A 20,257-nucleotide genomic window follows, 5' to 3' on the forward strand; every position below is an offset into this window, starting at 1 on the left:
AGACTGTATGCTTGATACAACCCCAGGGCCTGACATCTGAGGGGTAAGCACTGAGTATTAAATGTCTTACTCTCCCTTTTAAAATATTTTAATTCACACTTTAAAAGTTAAGATGGTATGGAACTTTCCTAGGTTCATTATGAAGGAATCTAGTCTTATCTTTATCTTGTGTCTTGTGCCTTCAGGATCTGATTGCTGTCTAGAGGCATGGTCTTGACTCTGCTCTCCCCTGGTGTTTCAGGGTAAAGGTGGCAGTAATGCTAACGCTGGCAAGCAAGCTGAAGCGGGATGACGGTCTCAAAGGGTCCCGGACGTCAGCCACCACGTCTGACTCCACTCGGAGGGTCTCTGTGAGAGACAAGTTGCTTGTCAAAGGTAAGCAGCATCCTGGAAGCTGATTCTACATGCTGTCGCCAAATGAAGCTTGCTGGAGACATTTCTGAAATAACAAAGCAGCCTGCTGCTGAATGGAAACACTTGTTCAAAAAGATTTTAGGGAAATACTTATACCTTACAGATGATAATGGGATTGCTCGTGGCAAGGAGAGGATCTCAGAGACTATGGTGCCTTATGCACTGGCAGTGTTTTTTGGGGGCTTGCCAGTGTGCTAGCAGAAGGAATAAGGTGCTAGGAGTGGGTAGGCCTAAGACCTGTTGTGTGTGCTGCCATTGTCTTCCCTTCTTCTTTAGGGCATAGACTAAAGCAAATCCTTTGCAAAGTGATTTCTTTTCACAGTTAACACATAGTGTCCTGGAACCTTAGACACTTCTGCTAGCCATGTCAGTGAAGGGAGACTTTATCTTTGGATATGTAGTGTGTGAGAATGTATGTGTGTAAGGGTATGCCCTCATATTTGCGTTTGTAAATTTTTTGCAATATTTAGGTATAAAGGCTCTTATCACCAGTTATGGGGCCTACAAAAGATGAAGAAGCAGCAGTTGTTGCCTTTTAGGAACTTATCATTTGCAGCACTTTTTATTTTATAGCAAATTACGTTTCTTGCATTTATAGTAGCTGGATAGCAAAGAAGGGTTGAGTAGTGTTGGCACTGGCTGTTTGCATGTCATAGTGAATGGACAGCAGGGATAACCAACACTGGTATGTCCTGAAGGCATCTGGCAGCAGAAGAACCAATGTGTGTCAAGTCACTATGCCCACTTCTAAGCTGGGGAAGGAATAGGACAGGAATACAGCAGATTTGTGGAGACTTTAACAAGGACCTCTTCCTTGTAGCTTCCCCTGCGCTTGAATTGTGTGTGCATGCAAGCGCATGCACGTACTTGTGTGTACAGGGGTTGAATCCAGGGCCTTGGGCATGCTAAATAGTGCTCTACCACTGAGCTATATCCTGGACTACTGCCACTGAATTTTGACTTAGCTTTGAGTTATGCAGGCTGATGGGTGATGGGTTAAAAGTGGAGTAACAATTACTTTTTACATCTTGTTTTTACCTCCTAAGCCCAGGAGAACCTCAGATTGTATTCAGAGCCTGTTAGCCTTTGGAGAGCAAGGGTCAGAGGCTGGGGCATGGGCTGGAGCACTACATTGGGTGAGCTGGACAAGATTTGGAGTCCTTTTCTCAGATTCTGGCCTCAAGGGTTCTACCTGCTTAGGAAGCCAAGAGCCAAGCAAACCAGAGGTTAGGGGGTGCTGTTGTGATACTTGGGCTGGAGAGTGTTTTAGAGCAGTGAGGAAGGCCTGGGCATCAGCTGAGGAGGAGCAGTAGAAGCTGACAAATAGACTATCCCATCTTTGACTGTCATCACCATGGTTAATAGCAGCTTTGGTATGGAGGGCCAGACCCTGTGTTGGGCACCATCTTAGTGCATTTGTGCTGCACTAATAAAATAATACAGACTGAGTAATTTATAAACAATAGAAATGTATTCTTGTTCTTCTGGAGGCTGGGAAGTCCAAGATCAAGGTACTGTCAGGATTAGTGTCTGGTGTCTGGTGAGGACTGCTATCCTCTTCCAGATTGGTGCCTGGTTGCTGTAGCCGACGGAAAAGTGTTGTATTTTTACATGGCAGAGGAAAGGAAGGGACAAAAGAGCCTAAGCTAATTTATAAGGCATGATCCATCTCTGTGGGCAGAGCTCATGATGTATTGCTTCCCCAGGGCCTCTCTTTATACCGCCACAGTGGGATTAAGCTTCAGCATTGAATTTTGTCCACCTTCAGACTCTATTAGGCACTTTAGTTTAAACCATAGCGAACATGTTAGGAGTGATTCTGGTTTGCCTTTTACAAAGCCTTCCCAGGCTGGTCTTCGTTTTGCAGCTGAAGAGCTGAGAAAATGAAGAAACCTGCCCCCACTGCAGCTTTGTTGCAGCAGGATGGACAGACCCACTTCCTGGGGTGTGGCAGGCTCTGGGGGAGCAAACTCAGCAAGCAGAGGCCCAGTGAGCAGAAGTGCAAGTCCACAGGAAAGAGAGTGCTAGGAGGCTCAGAGTTCCTACTTCTATTCTGCAGGACTGACCTGGGAGCTTTCAAATGGTTTGGGGGCCTTCCCAAGCTTAGTGGGAGCCCACTGAGTTTCACAAAGCAGGACAAGGTCTCAGCTCCAGGGCAAATGCCTTTGGATGGTTGACAGGGCCTATCAGATTTTTCAACCTTGTGAGACCCATTCAAGGAGACGTCCAGGTGGGGTGGGGGAGTCCATGCTGTGGGGCTGGTGAGATAGTTGGAGGGGTGATCATGATGAGAATCCCTTGACTTTTTAAAAAATAGGCTGTTTGAGTTCAGCAAGATTGCTACAGTCAGAACTGTTGTCCTGGGCTTCTGTGAGGATGTAATTCACAGGAATTGACAGGTTATAGAATTTTGTCATTGTGTATTTAGGACTTAAAGTTATAGACTGGGTTCCCAGAAGGGGAGGGAGGGAGTGTGTCATGCAGGGTACTTATTAAGCAATATCCTTGGAACAGTACCCATGGAGGGAAGGAGGTGAGAGAAACAGAAGGGGCAGAAGGAGGATTGCTTTGCAAGAAGTCCCCAGGACAGCCTCTTCTCTAGAGTGAGCTTGGCCCCTAGAGCTGTCCCAGGCTGGTGAGATTGTCAGGCCTCCTTCCACAGTCATCACATGGAGGCTGGCCTGGGAGGGACTTGGCTTGGGGTGGGAGAGTCTGTGTAGCCACAAAATCCTGGAAATAGCTGAAGGCCATCTGCTCAAAGGCCCCTCTGAGGGGGCATCTGGACAATGTATCACAGTGGCTCTTCTGTGATGTGACTGGCTACAGGGCTGAGTGGACACCCATGGTGGGGAGGGATCCGAGTGGTTGCACAACCAAAAATCTCATTTATTGGAGTAGTGACAGAGGCTGGAGTCAGCCCTCCCTGCTCTGTTCCAGGTTGCCAGAAACCTTTGGCCTTGTCTGCACTGGCAAGGGCTCCCTTCTGCCACGCTGACTTTCGTTAGTGTCCCTGCTGGTTCTGAGGATGCCCTGCAGGCTGAACCAGTGACACTCTCCTAATAGTGGTTCCTGGAGTTGTTAAATGACTCATGTTTTTGGGTCTGTCTGGCCTGGCTCCTGGTAGCTGGGTCACAGAGGAGGGGCTGTGTTCCCTGTTGGTCTGCCTTTGTCAGGGCCTGACTGGGGTGCCCTTACAGGTGGTGTTAGCATTCCTGAGCCAGGGTTAGGCCCTGATTCTTCAGGTTTGGAGTTCTGAAGATGCTCCCAACCCCATAAGACACCCCTCAGAGCAGAACCAGCTGCTTCCTTGTCTGAAGTTGGCACTGGTGTTAGATAGCTAACAGCTGAATGCCTTTCTTTCTCCCTGTTCTTTCACTTGCTCACCCACCAAACACATGTTAGTGCCACACACTGTTAGTGACCCCCAAAAGTCCCAAGGGTACTTCAGGCAGGTTGGCAGGAGCCCTCGCCTGTTAATCATGGAGCTTAAACACGGAGACTTGGAATTGAGTTCTTCAGGGTGGGTCTAGACTCGGGACTTTGTCCCTAGCAGCTCCATGGGCTTCCTATGATTCTCTTGTGTTCGCTGGTCAGGGTTGTGGAGTGTGGTGCTCTGAGCCCACCATCTGTGCTCCACTGACAAGAGTAAGGAAGGACTTCTGTGTCACTGTGGACCATCAGTGTATAGATGGGGCCCTGGCCTACACCAGGTCTGCATGTGCCTGCATTCCAGTGTGGTTCCTGGAAAAGGAAGAAAGAGCATTTATTGTTTCCCAGAGGTACTCTCTTGAGTCAGTCCCTGCCCAGACCTCTGGCAGGTGGGTAGGGTTTGATCTGCCCCATTGTCAGGGCCATCATAGCGTTTGGCAGAGTGTGAAGCTGAGGGTAACATGCTACATTACACGTTATTGAAATAAGAGCAGTGGCCCTGCAAGGAGGTATCCTACCAACGTGGAGGTAGGGTGGTTGGTCATGAGGTTTATCTTTGTGTACTCTATTGGGGCATTAAATATTGTTGAGCTACTTGGGGAGATTTGGAAGCCCCTTCAGGTACTCCCAGTAGTCTGGAAGGGCAGGGAGGTCCTTCCTGTGGGAATTTTGGACAGGGGCCCAGGTAATATGCTTATGAACAAACTAGGTGGCATCTGGTCTTGGGCCCCATTCTCAGTGACACCAGGCTCTTCTCAGGGGGCTGTGTCTGCTTTTCAGGGTTATAGCCTTGCTTCCCTAGAGTGTGGTGCTAGGAGGCCCTTGATGGTAGCAGCTAGGGGTCACTCAGGGGTAGCAGTATTCTCTGCAGAGGCTAATGCCCCAGGTATGGGTCATGTGCCTCCCAGATAAGTGCACTGCAGGTGGGTGTGGTGCAGGGAATGCAAAAGAGGCAGGATTTGAGAATTTTATTGCATAAAGACAGGAAGCCAAGGGATCAAGTTCTAGTTCAAGAACTGAAGGAGGCAGTGCTGCCAGTGGAAGTGGTTGGGTGTCCTGGAAAGGAGCTGTTGTGGCTACCTGCAGGGAAGGGCTCAGCTATTCTGCCTGGAGTTGTTTGATGGGGCTTGGTGTTCCCTCTGGTTGTCTGCACCTGCTACTGCCTTTTGTCTTAGAGCAGCTGCTGTAAAAAACTGCCACAGGCATTTATATCTTATAGTTCTGGAGGTTGGACATTCAGGATAAGTTCCTAGTGAGAGCTGGTTGATTGAGTTCCTGGTGGGGACGCTCTCCTGGCTGATGAACAGCCACCTCCTCTTGGAATCCTCACGTGGCAGAGAGAACAGGAACTCGGGTCTTCCTTCCTCTTGTGAAAGCACTAATCCCATCCTAGGGCTCCCCCTTCTTGACCTCATTTGAACCTACTCGCCCCAAAATCCCACTTCCAAATACTATCACGTTGAGGATTAGGGATTTAGCATAGAAAAGAGGGGTCACAAATTCAGTCCACAACGCCTTTGGAATGCCTGCTCAGTCTCCAACCCTGTGAGGAGAAAGGCTCCTGGCGTCTCAGGACACTCATGGCAGGGGCCGTGCCTCCCTATAGGCAGGTGTGTTTCCTTGTCCCACATTTCCTTAGCCCTCATGTGCTCAGCCCAGTGCCACATACTGGTTTCCTGGGCTGGGTCAGGCTGTGCAGCCCCTGCCTGTGAAGAGTGGGTAGATCCAGGTGGCAGTGGTAAGGAAGCAGCTAAAGCCCTGTGTTGTGAATGGCCCAGGCCAGGACAAGCTGAGAATGTGCAATGTGGGGGCCATTGTGGTAACTGGGTGGATTTTGCAATCATATTTGAGCTCAGTCATGCTTCAGGTGGGCTCTGTGGCTTGATCCTTAGAAAGAAAAAGAGTAATTTTTCAGAAGGAAGTTGTGAGTCATGGAATTGTGCAAGGTGCCTCCCAGAAATGCTGGACCACTGAGTGGTATTAGCGTCTTGGAACCAGTGAGTCATTAGCAATTTAAAAATATTTTTGTGTTGTTACCTTACAGGTGGGATAATGTCTTTTGTATCCTGAGGTTTTGCAGGGAAGGGCCACTGCTCTTCCAAGAGGCCTCCAGACTGGCAAAGTGATGGGCTTGCTTCTTTGACCAGCCTTCTGTATGTTGACTCTGAGGTGATAACTATAGATGACAGTAAATTGTACGTTGTCATCATTTGAAGTGTAGACAAACTTGTCATTTATGACAACTCCCCGAGAGGATCATTGTGCAAGTGTTACTAGCTTATTTTATGTTCTCCACTGGGCCAGACCAAAATGCTCAATGTCTTAATTGAAACCTATGTCCCCAGGATTCTGTTTCTTGCCTGTGCTGGCTCTTGAACCAAAAGCCTGCAGGGGCTCTGCAGTGGGGTTCATTAATAGGCTTGAGTCGGAGGCTCAACCCTTGTTCACTTTCCTTGAGTGAGTTACACTGAACATGCAATTCATTGTGGAATTTAAATTCTTGACTATCACATGAAGTTATCTTAGAGCAAAACTTTTTTATTAAGTTCATTTATTAATTTATTTATTGTAATATTTATTTTTTAGTTGTAGTTGGACAAACACCTTTATTTCACTTGTTTATTTTTGTATGTGGTGCTGAGGATTGAACCCAGGGTCTCGCACGTGCGAGGCGAGCACTCTACTGCTGAGCCACAACCCCAGCCTTTAAGTTCATTTATGTGCATAATGCTACCTGTACACATTTTTACATGGCAAAATGGTCAGTAGCATTTTCTGTACCTGGTGCTATAGTCTGAATGTTTGTGACCTCCCCAAGTTCTTGTTGAAATCTAATCACCAGTATAATTAGAAGGTGGGGCCTTTGGGAGGCAATTAGTTTATGAAGGTGGGGTTCTCACAGATGGGGTGAGTGACCTGTAAGAGACCCCAGAGAGCTGCCTTGTATCTTCTACCTTATGAGGATACTACATGAAGACAGTCTGTGGCCAGAAAGTGGTCTCTCGTCAGATACCACGTTTGCTGGTACCTTGAGCATAGACTTCCCAGCCTCCAGAACTGAGAAGATAAATGTCTACTGTTCCTAGACCATCCGTGTAAAATGTTCTGTTATAACAGGCCAAATGGTCTAAGAACCTGGGGAAAATGAAAAGAATTCAGAGGCCAAGGCCTCAGCTGGAACTTTTTATACAACTAGTCTGCATTAGGGCTGGGGTATCAGGATTTTTAGAAGCCCCATATCTATTGGCTTGTGATGATAAATACATAAATCCAAAATTTACTAAAAATTAACTGAATCATTTATTTTTTATTTTTTTTTAAATATTTATTTATTTATTTAGTTTTCGGCAGACACAACATCTTTGTTTGTATGTGGTGCTGAGGATCGAACCCAGGCCGCACACATGCCAGGCGAGCGCGCTACCGCTTGAGCCACATCCCCAGCCCATAACTGAATCATTTAAAGTGGCTCTTTTTTAACTATAAAGGAACTTTTGTTTTTGTTTGTTTAAAGTGGCTGTATTTTACAGTGTGTTAATTATTCCTCAGTAAAGCTGTTGAGAGAAATCAAATTGGCAAAACATTCCCCAAGCAAAGGCTGGGAATCCCTATTTGAGGTATGGTGTCCTTTGTTGGGAGTGTCTGCGCTATCATCCCTGGAGGGAAGGGTTCTGGCCACGGTGCTGCTCGTTTGTTGAGATGTCTGCTCCGCTCCTTCCTGCTTCTCCTGCTGCACTGTGTCACAGTCTATATTTAGCATTGGTCAGTGTCCTCCTTTCCTGTGCACCTCTTCCCCATCCCTGGCACTAGACTATACACTCTTGTACTTTTGTTACATTGTCCCTCACTAAAAATTCATACCTTCTGGGTATGTTTTTAAATTTCAAAAGGCAAAACTAAATGACAGGAGTTATCATAACTGTAGACAGACTGTCCCTCTGCCTAGGTGGCTTGGGCCACTGCCACAGAGTGAAGTGAGAGAAAGCCAGATAGATTCCTGTGGTCAGCATCAGTCTCTCAAAGGAAGGTTCCTTGAGAACAGTTTCTTATTAATTCTTAACAAAAATATAAATAATACTGTAGTATTTGCTTTGAAACATAGTTTATAGATAAACAATTAAAAATGATTAGAGTGGATGATCCATTTGCTGTCTTCCTCAGCCCTCTGCCTGCCTTACTTGTCCCCAGGAAGGGCAAGAATAGCTGGTCAGAAAGACAACTGAAGGTCAAGGTCTCAAGGTCAGTTGGGTCACTATAAACATCTCAGCAGTGAATCTTTCTTAGCTTACCATCATGCTGTTTTAAGTGAATACTTTGGATGTTCCATAACTGCCAAGAGGGTGGGCTTAGACAGAATTGGTTGCCTTCCCAGCCCCAGCCAGAGGGTGGTCAGTTGGTAGGTTTCTTTGTCCCACAACCTGCCTTGCTAAGAGCTTTGCTCTTTTTCTCAGACAAGAAGGTCTCCCTGGCAAAGCATTGGCTGTGACAACCGTGGGGGAGTGTGGGACTCTCCCTCACCCTAGCTCCTCCTCTGCCCCCTCTATTTTTCTGGGTGCCTCACCCAGGTTCCTTGGCCCTGGAGCAGGTACGTGAATGGTCACTTGCCTCCATCCACAGGCTCTGTTGTTCGTGCACAGCTGCTGCCACAGGCCCAGGGCCTCCCACACCCAGATCCTCAGTGTGCCTCTTGCTTTCCACTCGCCTCAGCAACCCTTCCCCACTTGCCTTCTTGGAGGAATAGTCTTGCTGCTGCACTGCGCTTTCTCTTTTTTTTTTTTTAATTTTTTTTTAGTTATTGATGGACTTTTATTTATTTATAAGTGGTGCTGAAAAATGAACCCAGCACCTCACATGTGCCAGGCAAGTATGCTACTGCTGAGCCCCAGCCCCAGCCCTTTGCCCTGCATTTTGACCATATACTTATTTCTTCCTGTCTTGCCCTCCATTTTCCATCTCCCTTGTATTCCAGCTCTTTGCGATGTCTCCAGTGGCCTTTCCTGGGGCCACATGTCCTCTTTCCCTGAAGCATTGCATTCATGAATCTTCTGCCTTTTGGCCTTTTTCTCACCTATGACTTTTCCTGCTCTCTGTCTGCTTTCTGCTGAAGTTCTCCCCCTACCCCTCTTTGTTGACCTTATCCATTCTCTTTATGACATGGCTTCTTGCCCTACCTCTGATTGTGCTGGAGACTTTTCAAGTTTCTCATCCTGGGCTTCCCTGTTGTGTCAAGCCGTGGTACCATCTCTGACCCGTCACCCTACCTTCTGTTGCCATACCTGTAGTTCAGTGTGCTCTCTGGCCCCTGGCCTCCCATATTGGCTGGGTATCTGCTGCCCAGCACACAAGACATCTGGCCTCAGCTTTGCTCTTGTATAATTGTCCTCTGGAGGCAAAGCTTAGAAACTCTGGTTGAGAAATCTTCTTGGGCTGCCTTCATGATCTTGGCCCTCTTCTACCTTGTTTCCCGTCACTCTGCTGCTGTATGTGGACCTTTGCTCTGGCTGCAGGTCTATCGGCTTTTGTACGTTGCTGATTTGTATGCTGGGAATATCCATTTTTCCTACCTCTGTAGGATTAAAGTCTACTTATTCTTCGAATCCCAGCTCAAAAACCTCCATCAGTACCCCCTACACACACACTAGAAGGAATCTCCCTGGCCAAGGACCATTTTACTTTTTGCTTGAGGCATAGATTACTTTTTGGCCCATTTATTGCAGGGTATGCAGTGAGCTACCAGACTAGTTTTTTGATTTGTAATTAATTCATTTATTAAGTTACAAAGCATGATTCCTTGATGTGTGTGTGCGTGTGTGTGTATATATATATATACACACACACGCACACGCACACACACACACCCATAATTGAAATGATGACTAGTCAAGCAAATTAACATATCCATCTCCTCACATGGTCACATTAGATCTCACATTATTCATTCTAACTGCAACTTTGTACCTGTTGATGAATATCTCCCCATTTCCTACTGCCCTTTCCTTGCTCCCAGTCCCGGTCACCATTGTTCTACTTTGTTTCTCTGTACTCTTCGGCTATTTTAGATTCCACATATTAGTATTATCTGTAGTATATTTCTATGTCAGACTTATTTCACTTGGCATAATGTCCTTTAAGTTTATCCATATTATCTCCAATGACAGGTTCTTCTTTATTGAGGCTGAATAATGTTCGTGTGTGTGTGTGTGTGTGTGTGTGTATAAATGTGTGATATATGTGTATGGTATGTATGTATGTATATCGTAATTTATTCATCAGTTCAGGCAGCTTCTGTATCTTGGCTATTGTGAACAGTGCTGCAGTGAATGTGGGGGTGCACAGATCTCCATGAGGTATGACCTCATTTCTTTTGGATATACATTGAGAAGAGGATTGCTGGGTCATGTGGTAATTCCATTTTTAATTTTGGGGGAATCTCCATGCTATTTTTCACAGTGACTGTACTAATTTAGAGTCCCACTAATGGCCTGCAAGGATTTCCTTTTTGTGGGAACAGGTGCATGGAGTACTGCAACACATGGCCTCCTCCAGGTACTTGGCCCCACACATTTTCTTCACACCCTCACCAACACTTGTTACGTCTTGTCTTCTTGGTAATAGCCATTCTACATAGGGTTGAAATGATATCTCACTGTGGTTTTGATTTGCATTTTTCGGTGTTTAGTGATATCGAGCATCTTTTTTATGTATGTGTTTGCTGTTTTTCTGTCGTCTTTGCTAAAATGTCTGTTCAAGTCCTTTGCCCCCACCTATTTTTTTAAGTACAGAGGATTGAACCTAGAGCATTCTTCCACTGAGTTATATCCTCAGCCCTTTCTGTGGTTTTTGTTTTGAGACACGGACTTGCTAAATTGCTGAGGATAGCCTAAAATTTGTAATCTTCTTGCTTCAGCCTTCTGAGTAGCTGGGATCATAGGGATGCACCACCACAACTGACTCCTTTGCCCGTCTTTGACTCAGGTTGTTTTTTTCACTGTTATGTTGTATGGGTTCCTTAGATATTTTCAATACTTATTTCTAATTTCTTATCAGATACATGATCTGCAAATGTTTTCCCCTAGTCGTAGGTTGCCTTTTTTGCCATTCAGAAGCTTTTTGCTTTAATGTTATCCTGCCTGTTTTTTTTTTTTTCCTTTTCTTTCTTTTTTTTTCTTCTTCTTTTGCTTTTGGTTCTTGAGCTTTTGATGTGACTTACAAAAACTCATTGCTAAGGCCAAGTCAAGGAACTTATGCCCTTATATAGTTTCCCTTGGAGTTTCATGTTTTCAGGTCTTCTGTTGAAGGCTTTATTCCATTTTGAGTTGGGTTTTGTGCAATTGTAGGTTATGAAGGTCCCCTTTCCTTCTAATGCCTGTGGATATCCGGTCTTCCTAGTACCATTTGTTGGCCTTCATCTCCCTATAGTCTTGATCTCCTTGCAAATTAATTGTGTGCTTGGGTTTATTTTTTACACTCTTTATTTTTTCTATTGGTCTATATGTCTGTTTTTATGCCATATCATATTATTTGATTACTATACTTTTTTTAGTTTGAAATTAGAATATAATGCCTTCAACTTATGTTCTTCTTTCTTAGGATAGCTTTGGCTGTTTGGGTGTTTTTATGGTTCCAGACAAATTTTGGAATTGTTTTCCATTTCTGTGAGGAATGCCATTGAATTTTTTTTAAATACCTTTATTTTATTTATTTATTTTTATGTGGTGCTGAGGATTGAACCCAGTGCCTTACCCATGCTAGGCAAGGTTTCTACCACTGAGCCACAACCTCAGCCCTGCCAGTGAAATTTTGATAGGGATTGCATCAAATCTATAGATTGCTTTGATTAGTATGGACATTTTAACTATATTAATTTTTCCAATATATGAGCACAGGGTATCATTCCATTTCTTTGTAGCTTCTTCAGTTTCTCTCATTCATATTGTGTAGTTTTCATTATACAGATGTTTCAACTTCTTGGTTAAATTCACTATAAATATGCCATTGAATTTTTTTAAATTCCTTTATTTTACTATTTTTTATGTTATCTTAAATGGGATTGTTTTCTTGATTTCTCTTTCAGATGGTTCATTTTTAGTGCATGGAAACAACTGGTTTTTGTGTATTGATTTTGTATCTTGCAATACCAAATCCATTTATTATTTCTAACAGATTTTTTTGTGAAGTCTTTAGGACCTTAAGTGCTATAAAGAATCATGTGTGCCAGGCGTGGTGGCCCACGCCTGTAATCCCACTGGCTTGGGAGGCTGAGGAAGGAGGATCTCAAGTTCAAAGCCAACCTCAGCAAAAGCATGGCGCTAAGCAACTCAGTGAGACCCTGTCTCTAAATAAAATACAAAATAGGGCTGGGGATGTGGCTCCGTGGTTGAGTGCCCCTGAGTTCAATCCCCGATACCTAAAAAAAAGAAAAAAAAGAATCATGTCATGTGTGAACTTGGATAATTTTACTTCTTTTCTGAGTTGGATGTTTCTTCTTTCTTTTTCTTGTGTAATTGCCCTTGATAGTGATTCCACAGTACTGTGTTGAGCATGGGCACGTTGCCTTGTACAGGTTTGTCCTGTAAGCTCTTTCATAGCAGGCTGGTAGGAGGTAAGCAGTTTTGTTCTGCAGAAGGGTACTGAGCTTACACACCTGGTGATGTACTAATAGGAGAGGAACTGTGGTGTTGAAGGCCTCAGGAGAGGATTGAGACCAAGAACCGTAGCTACAAGGAGGCAGGTCTGAAAAAAAGATGTAAACACATTGTATGTGTCAATCAGATTTTAAGAGGAGTGCTTCTGTGACTCGGTGGAACAGTTTTCAAAAACACTGCAGTCACCATGTAATTTCTCTTTATTTAAGATGATTTGCATTTGTGTTAAAGTGAATTTTAAAGGCTTGTTGTCCAAATTTGTTGGCATTCTGAATGTCACCTTGTATATCTGAAAACTAAATAGCTTGAGATAAAACTTTAGACCCAGTTTCAGTGTTTTCAGTATTTTTTTTTCTTTTGTATTCTGGAAGAAATTGCTAATTTAGAACTGATGCATTTTGAAGACAAACATTAACCATAATCTCTTTGTTTCTACAGAGGTTGCAGACCTTGAAGCTAATTTACCTTGTAAGTATAGCATCACCAGTCAAAATTAAGTATTCTAAAATAATTGCATGAAGAAAGCTTGTTTTATGTTTAATGACCCTGCATAGCAAAAAAAGCTGTTTTTCATGTATGTCAGAAATGAATTTTAATTTTGTACAAGAATTTCTAGAGGACCTACTAAGAGTACAGACGTGTGTAGTCTTTGTGAACATCTCACATGCAGACTGATTTCTTAGTGTACCAGAGCTGTACCAGAGTTAGGTTTTGGATCTCTTCCACATGTATTTTGTCCCATGTCCAGTCTACTTTGTGAAAATTTAATCAATAACTGACAGTCCTATCTTTGTTAGTGACAATACCACTACTTGGGTCCAGAAGGTACTTGTCTGTGACCTGCCTTGGTGTTTGAGGTAGGGCTTCTGTACTGCTTATAGTCCACGAGTGTCTTCACCTTGATCAGTCTTTCCTGCCCCAGACACACAGGCCTGCCTTGGAGTGCCCACTCACCATGTCCTGCATGTGTGTAATGTGTGTCAGGTTTTCCTTTTTTCTTCTATCAGTTCCTTCCCAAGCCTTTATTCATTTATGGCACCAGATATTGAACCCAGTGGTGCTTAACCACTGAGCTACATACCCAAGCCTTTTTATCTTTTATTTTGAGATAGGGTTTCTGTAAGTCCTTAGGGCCTCACTAAGTTGCTGAGGTTCTACAGGAACTTGCAATCCTCCTGCCTTAGCCTTTTGAGCTGCTGGGATTATAGGCATGCCCCACCGCACCTGGCCTCCCAAACCTTTTATATTTCCATAATAACATCAAAGTTTGAAAACTTGGACCATTTTACTATGTTTTTGAATTACAGCTTTTTGTCACACTTGTTTAAAAACAGTTTAAGTAAGGATGTCTATTGAAATATTTTGTAAGTTGGTCTCCTGTTTTGGCTGAGTACTGCAGAGAACTTGGGGTATTGATGTGAAAACCCACGGACATGGCTAGGAAAGGGCTCATTTTCCCTGCCACCTGCTGCAGTCCTTGAGTGGTTAGCTTATGAGGGTAAGTACATAAACTAAGTGTTTAAAAGTTATTTTTAACGTATAGATAGATGAGAAGAGTGGTTATGACATAAAATGATTTTTACTTTGGGTCTCAGTCACAATGTTGCAAGTCCCTGGATTGCTTGCCCTCCAAGTGTTTGACTCAGAACTGAAGGCTTTGTCTTGGGATACTACTAAAAAGTTAACTTTCTACCTACTGAAGTATTTATAGATGAAATGATGTGCTTTAAAATGCTCCAGGAGAACAAGTAAATAACTGTGTGGGTGTAGGACAGATGAAGCACAACTGGAAAAAAAAATTTTGAAGCTTAGTGATGGGTCCATTTTACTCTCCTTTGCCTTCACGAGTGTAGGTCACTTTCCTAATAAACAGGAAGGCTACAGTCCTTCCACTTCCACTCCCGACATTCTTGCCACTGGCCCTGACTTGAATATATACACATCATCTTTTCATTCAAGACTGCAAAAAAGTTCCCCTTACAAATGATTTATTTTATTCTTTTTTTTTTTTTTTTTTTTTTTTTTTTTTTTTTTTAATACTGGGGATTGAACCTTGCTAAAATTGCTTAGGACCTTGCTGAGTTGCTGAGGCTGGCCTTTGACTTGACATCCTCCTGCCTAACCCTCCCAAGCTGCTGAGCGTATAGGCGTGTGCCACTGTGCCCAGCAGTTTGTTTTATTCTTGAACATGAATCTTACATAGATTGCTGGTTTATACCAGAGTGTAGTTTCAAAACAACAAAACTTCACATCCCCTTTTTAAATTAGGATTTTAACTAAATAACTGAAAAAAGCATTCCGATGTCTGAGATAGCTGGTAAAAGACAGCATGCTACATGCCTCTTCTTTTTGCTCTTCCTCCCTACCCTCATCCTGTCAGAGGCAGGATGTTTAAATTTGTTTATAAGGTAAGCCGTGTTGTCTAAAGGCTGCAGCTTGTTACTCTTTCTCTCTGACTTTTTGCATGGTACTGGAGATTAGACATGCTAGGTAAGCAGTCTCTTACTGAGCCACATCTCCAGCCCTTTTTATTTTTTATTTTGAGACAGGATCTTGGTGTGTCGCTGAGGCTGCTCTCAAACTTGGGAACCTCCTGCTTTAGTCTCTCAGGTAGCCGGATTACAGGCCTGTGCCATCACAGCCTGCTGCAGCTCATTTGTTTTGAAGGGAACCAAGAAGACTCTTAAGTACTAAGTCTTCGTTATATTTGATAATCTTTCCAAAATGTTTACAAAGGCAAACAGAATAATTTGCCCTGTGACAGTGTTGTTTCATAATTATTCAGAACTAGTTTGGACTCTGTACATGCAGATTCCTAGAGATTTCACTGTTTGCAAAAAGTAGAAAATGTCTCTTTCATATAGATTGAAATATTAGAATTTTTGGGTAGCCCATGTTTGCATGTAGAGGAAAAGTTTAATGAAGTTTCTGCATTGAGTTCAAAGAAAACCTGACTTTTAACCTTTTGATTTTTAGAATTTATCCTTTCTTGAGCTTTAAAAATTTCTGTCCCCCATCATTTCATTATCTTTTAATCCACTTTGAATTTCTTTATTCCTGGTGGCCTTTCTTCTTCAGAGGACTCGTTTCTACATCTGTACCTTTGTTAGTGTGAAAGGAGGGAAATTCCAGCTAATTCTAAAGGATGCCAGCCTTGGCTCATCATGGAACTGTTTCCTACACCTTCCTCATTTGTTTTTCTTGCATATATCTCACAAAGAAAGATGGTATTTATACTCTCTAGATTAAGGGAAATGAAGCCCTTTTCCAATATTCTGTACACAGATCTGAATGTATTATTTTGGGGAGAGTTGTAAACTTTTTGACCTCGAGTTTCTTTCTTTCTAAGGTAAGGAATATGGCACTGTTTCCACTAGGACTGCTCTAAGCTCTTCAAAGCTGAGCTGTCTTTCACTCTAGAAGAAAGCTCATCAGCAATCCTGAATAGTTTTTGTGTGTCATCTCTCAGTGTTCTGACTTTCACTAAATACCAAAAGAAAGTGAGGCCTATAATAGGGAAAGAGAGTCATGAAGTACTTATTAATTTGGGAGCTAATCTTGCTTCTGTTAATAACGTGTGATGTTGGGCTAGTCATAGAAACTCTCTGTCCTAATTAAGGATGTTGGACTAGAATGGTCTCAAAGGCCATTTCTGACTTTATATTTGAATTATCCTATTTTTGTTGAAAATTGATATCATTGCAAAACTAAGTATTATCAGTGACTTGCAAGAAATAGTAGGTGAACTAAAGAATTTAACATTCTCAGAGTTTATAGATAAGTGTAGAAAATTTCTTCTTTCCTGGTTCCTTGGGTGTTTATCCATGAATGGTCACCACTTCAGTAGTGTTGGTGTGAGTGACAGAGGCAGGTGTGGACTACAGCCAACTCCCCTTACCTGCACCGGCAGGCAGTGGCTCTATTCCCAGGGGAAGTTCCTTCTCCTGATCCAGGACACTTCTGGCTTGGGACCACTGAGCACAGAAAGTTCCCTCCAGGTTGGCAGAGCATCATTTCACCAACAAAACAAGCTGAGCCACCAGTTAGTTTGTGAAGATGTTCTTTTTTAAAATGTCATGGTAAACTCCAGTTGGAGCCAGTTCTCAGGAAGCACACTTATTTTCAACTTCTCTTCACCACAGTGGCCTGTATGTCTATGTGCTAGGGGAGCAGATTAGAAATTTGACCTGATAGTTTTCCTAGCTTTTTCGTGTTTACCAGCCTTTACTCACTACATACATCACTCTCCCCAGGGGTGTTTTCTTCTTCCTCTTCCTCCCCTCCTCCTTTTCCTTTTTCCCCCTCCTTGTCTTGGGGTTTAACCCAGGGCCTTGAGCATGCCAGCAAGACTCTACCCCCAAGCCACACCCCAGCCCTTATTTCTTCAAAGTAAAATAGTGTAATTCTTGAAAGTAACAGTCAGATTGCTATGTTTAGTGATCATTTAAAGGTTGAAGGAAAATATCAATTTGGAATTAACTCATGAAAAACTATAAGGAGAAAAAGAATGGTAAAAGCCCCTGGTTTGCAGCTGGAGCCTGTTGGCATAATTATGGAACACACAGCAGGGTGGGTCTTGCATCTTGGGTTATCAGCAGCACTGTGGACTTGCTGCGTGCTCAGGTCGCCTTTGGCATGCAGACTGCTGCTTACGCCATACTTTCCTGATGTGCTGTTTCTTTTGCAGGTACTTGTAAAGTGCATTTTCCTGATCCAAACAAGCTTCATTGCTTTCAGCTAACTGTAATCCCAGGTAATAAATATTCTTACATACTTCAGTAATAAAATGATTTTCAAACATCGAGTTTTTAAAAGTTTAAAGGTTATAATCTTTAACTTTCTCCATTAGTTTTTTTAAAGTTAAGACATTAGCTGCTATTCCATATGAAGGCAAGACATGTGCTTTGTAGTCAAAGCATAGTAAGTGAACTTGAGGCATTTGGTTTACACTCCATTAACCATGTATAAACTTAACAACTAAAATGAACGTTGACTGAGTCTTTTGTATGCTGGAGTGTGGGCTGTGAAATGATGTGTGGGTTTCAGTTATGAGCCTCTCTTTGGAGCAGCACAGCCTTTGTTATGTTGTAGCCTCATCTGCAGAGCAGGCATCAAATGGGCTGCATCCCATAGGACAGCAGTAGGGTTGAGGAGACCGTGTGTACAGCACATGGCCCAGGTCCTGGTGCACAGAAACACTGCTTGCCAGCTGTCCTCATTAGAACCGGGTAAGTGTGTGCTCTCCAGGTTGCCCCTGCATGGCACCACCTCTCTCCGTGTCAGACCAGGCAGGAGAGGAGGACGGGGGGCTCTTCCAGCTGCGGTGCAGCCCCAGGAGACTCAGAGCCCGCTGTGCTGGGGCTGGAGCAGGCGGCAGTCAGCTTGTGCTGCTGTGGGATGGCAGGAGGAAGGAGAAGGGGAATTCACCACAGACAGTCCTAGAATTCTGAAGTCTAAGTTCTTCGAATTTCTCTAAGAAAAGTAACATGTAGATGTTTGTAAAACTCCTACCAGAGTAGGAATTTCACCAGCTGGGTCCCCTTTCACTTTTGCTGCCTAAGGATTAAGCTGAAGCTGAAGTATTAAGAAGTATCCAAAGGAAGCCAGGTGTTCCTCAAAGTGAATATTGTCAGTAAATATTCACTGTAAAGTCAGAAGCGTTGGACAGAATCACCCCAAGGATTGTGGTAAAGAGGGGAAGGGATTTTGTCCTCTTGAAGTGTTGCTGATAGAACATGGCAGTTAGTGGGGGCTGAAGAGGTCTGACCTTTGGGAGTGGGGTTGGTTGAGGTTAGATACCCAGGGCTATTTTGGGGGCAGGCAGTCCACAGATTTTTCTGGCATCATTTGGCAAATGTAAAGTTCAGATTGTTATTTAGAGCTGATGTGGGTAGAGAACGCAAAAAAACAAACAAGAAGGGAGTTTTGTCTTGGAAACATAGGGTGTTATTTTATTTGGGGGATGGAAAGGGAGTGAGGAACTAGGAATAATGAGTCAAAGCTACAAAATCGGAAGAGAATACAGAATTTAAGTGGGTGATAATGAGCCTGGCCCTGACTTTGTGTAGGTGTGTTATTTGCTGTGGAAGATGTTTTATAATAACAAGAGAAATCCCAATTTCAGAATGTGCTTAATAGTGTTTAAATTGCATTTTCTCTATGTAGAGGCTGTGCAGAGGGTTCTGGGACATGCGTGTGAACTTGGTCTGGTACCCCATCATGCATGTAGGAGGAAAGTCCCAGGCCCGTTCTTAGAAGCGGCCTCTTAGTGAGGCAAGCCTCTGGGTGAGGAGCTGGTGAAGACTGCCCATCCCTTGCTGCCTTCCTCCGACATCACGGGCTCTGCCACGTTCAACTCGGTGCTGAGCACACAGGTGGTTTCTCGGTGACTCAGGGTCACCCTTAAGAGCCCCTCGAACTGTGTCTTAAGTAGTGTGTGGTGTTTCTCAGAAGTTCTTAGAGTGATCAAGATTGTTTCCTTTCACCAAGAACCTAGACCTGGGTGTTCATGGTGAAAGTTCCTCCCTGGCCTTTCCAGGTCATCCCGAGCAGCTATCAGGGGTTTCTTTTACTTTTATGGTTGATTTTTCCAGGCTTCTGTCACATAATAGGGTTTCTGTGAAGTTTAACCTTCAGATAAATGTTCCTCTCCGGCTTTTTAACTTAAAGTTTTTACTGAATCACATGAATGTTGTGACTATTGAAATTGTGTATATGGTAGCATCTTTGTTGTTCATATAATTACTCTTGAAAATGGAAAATAATTATTATATTTTGGTATTCAGTATCTTATCAGATTAAAAAAATTAACTTATTTTGGTGCCTATAAATACTTACTACTTCAGCATTTATATTTGTAGTAAGTACACACTGGGGACATTGTCATTGCATTGAACTGTCCGACACTGTGTAGCACCTGATCTTGTAGGGCCATTGAATAAGAGAGCTGTGGGGGCTCTTGCCTTTGGTTATTAGAGGTCTGTCAACTTTTAAAACTTCTCTAGTATCATGTTTTTCTTTAAAAAAATAAACTTTGGAACCATGGACTTCTTAAAACAAACAAACAACAACAACAAAAATACTTACGGATATGTCTAAGCAGTGAAGCTTTAACTTCATGCCTAAGTAAAATTTCATGCCAGTTGTAAAACTGGCTCATTTGCAGCCATGAACCTACAGCTGGATCTGAAAACTCAAGAATGCATGTGAGATGGGCGTTCAGTGGTCTCTGCAGATTTGCATCTACGTTTCCAGCTCAAAACTCTTTGTCTGGCTCCTGGCCACTTGGTACCATTTTCATGGATTTGTTTTGGGAATGATTCTTCAAGCTTAGGAATAAATACACTCTTCAGAGAAAAAAAAATGGAAACAGAATTTGGTGATGGAGAAAAGAAAGGGACTGTTGGGGGGTTCTCCATCAGCTTACAAAACAAAAGAAAGTCCTGGTCAGTCAAACAGGACCATGGGGATGGGCCCAGGCCTCCCATGGAGCCTTCTGGGATGTTAGTGGGACAGCTTGAAAAACTGGGTCAGCTCAGTGGCCCAGCTGAAGGAAACACAGACTTTAAAATAACAGTGATTTTTTTAAAAAAATTTTTTTTACTTTTAAAATCAGTTTTACTATAGTATAAAATTGCAAACAGTAAAATGTGCTAATTTGAACTGTCCAGCTTAAGGAAGTTTGAAAGTGTATATACCAGTGCCACCATGACCCCAGTAAAGGTGAAAAACATTCCCAAGACTCCCAGTTTCCTTGTGTCTCTCTGTAA

At 43.2% G+C, this 20,257-nt stretch overlaps 1 protein-coding gene across 2 annotated transcripts in view; it reads left to right on the top strand.

Annotated features, from left to right (window-relative positions):
• Ube2f (ubiquitin conjugating enzyme E2 F (putative)) overlaps window positions 1-20,257 on the top strand; it is a 57,647-nt gene that overhangs the window by 6,808 nt on the left and 30,582 nt on the right. For both annotated transcript variants that reach the window (XM_048808852.1, XM_015481649.2), the window contains exons 2-4: window positions 242-375; window positions 12,927-12,956; window positions 17,176-17,241. In XM_048808852.1, the coding sequence (XP_048664809.1) occupies window positions 258-375; window positions 12,927-12,956; window positions 17,176-17,241 (214 nt within the window). In that variant the 5' untranslated portion in view covers window positions 242-257. The remainder of the gene's footprint in view (window positions 1-241; window positions 376-12,926; window positions 12,957-17,175; window positions 17,242-20,257) is intronic.

This window comes from Marmota marmota, unplaced genomic scaffold (assembly GCF_001458135.2).
Source record: "Marmota marmota marmota unplaced genomic scaffold, marMar, whole genome shotgun sequence".
NCBI classification, from domain to species: Eukaryota; Metazoa; Chordata; class Mammalia; order Rodentia; family Sciuridae; genus Marmota; species Marmota marmota.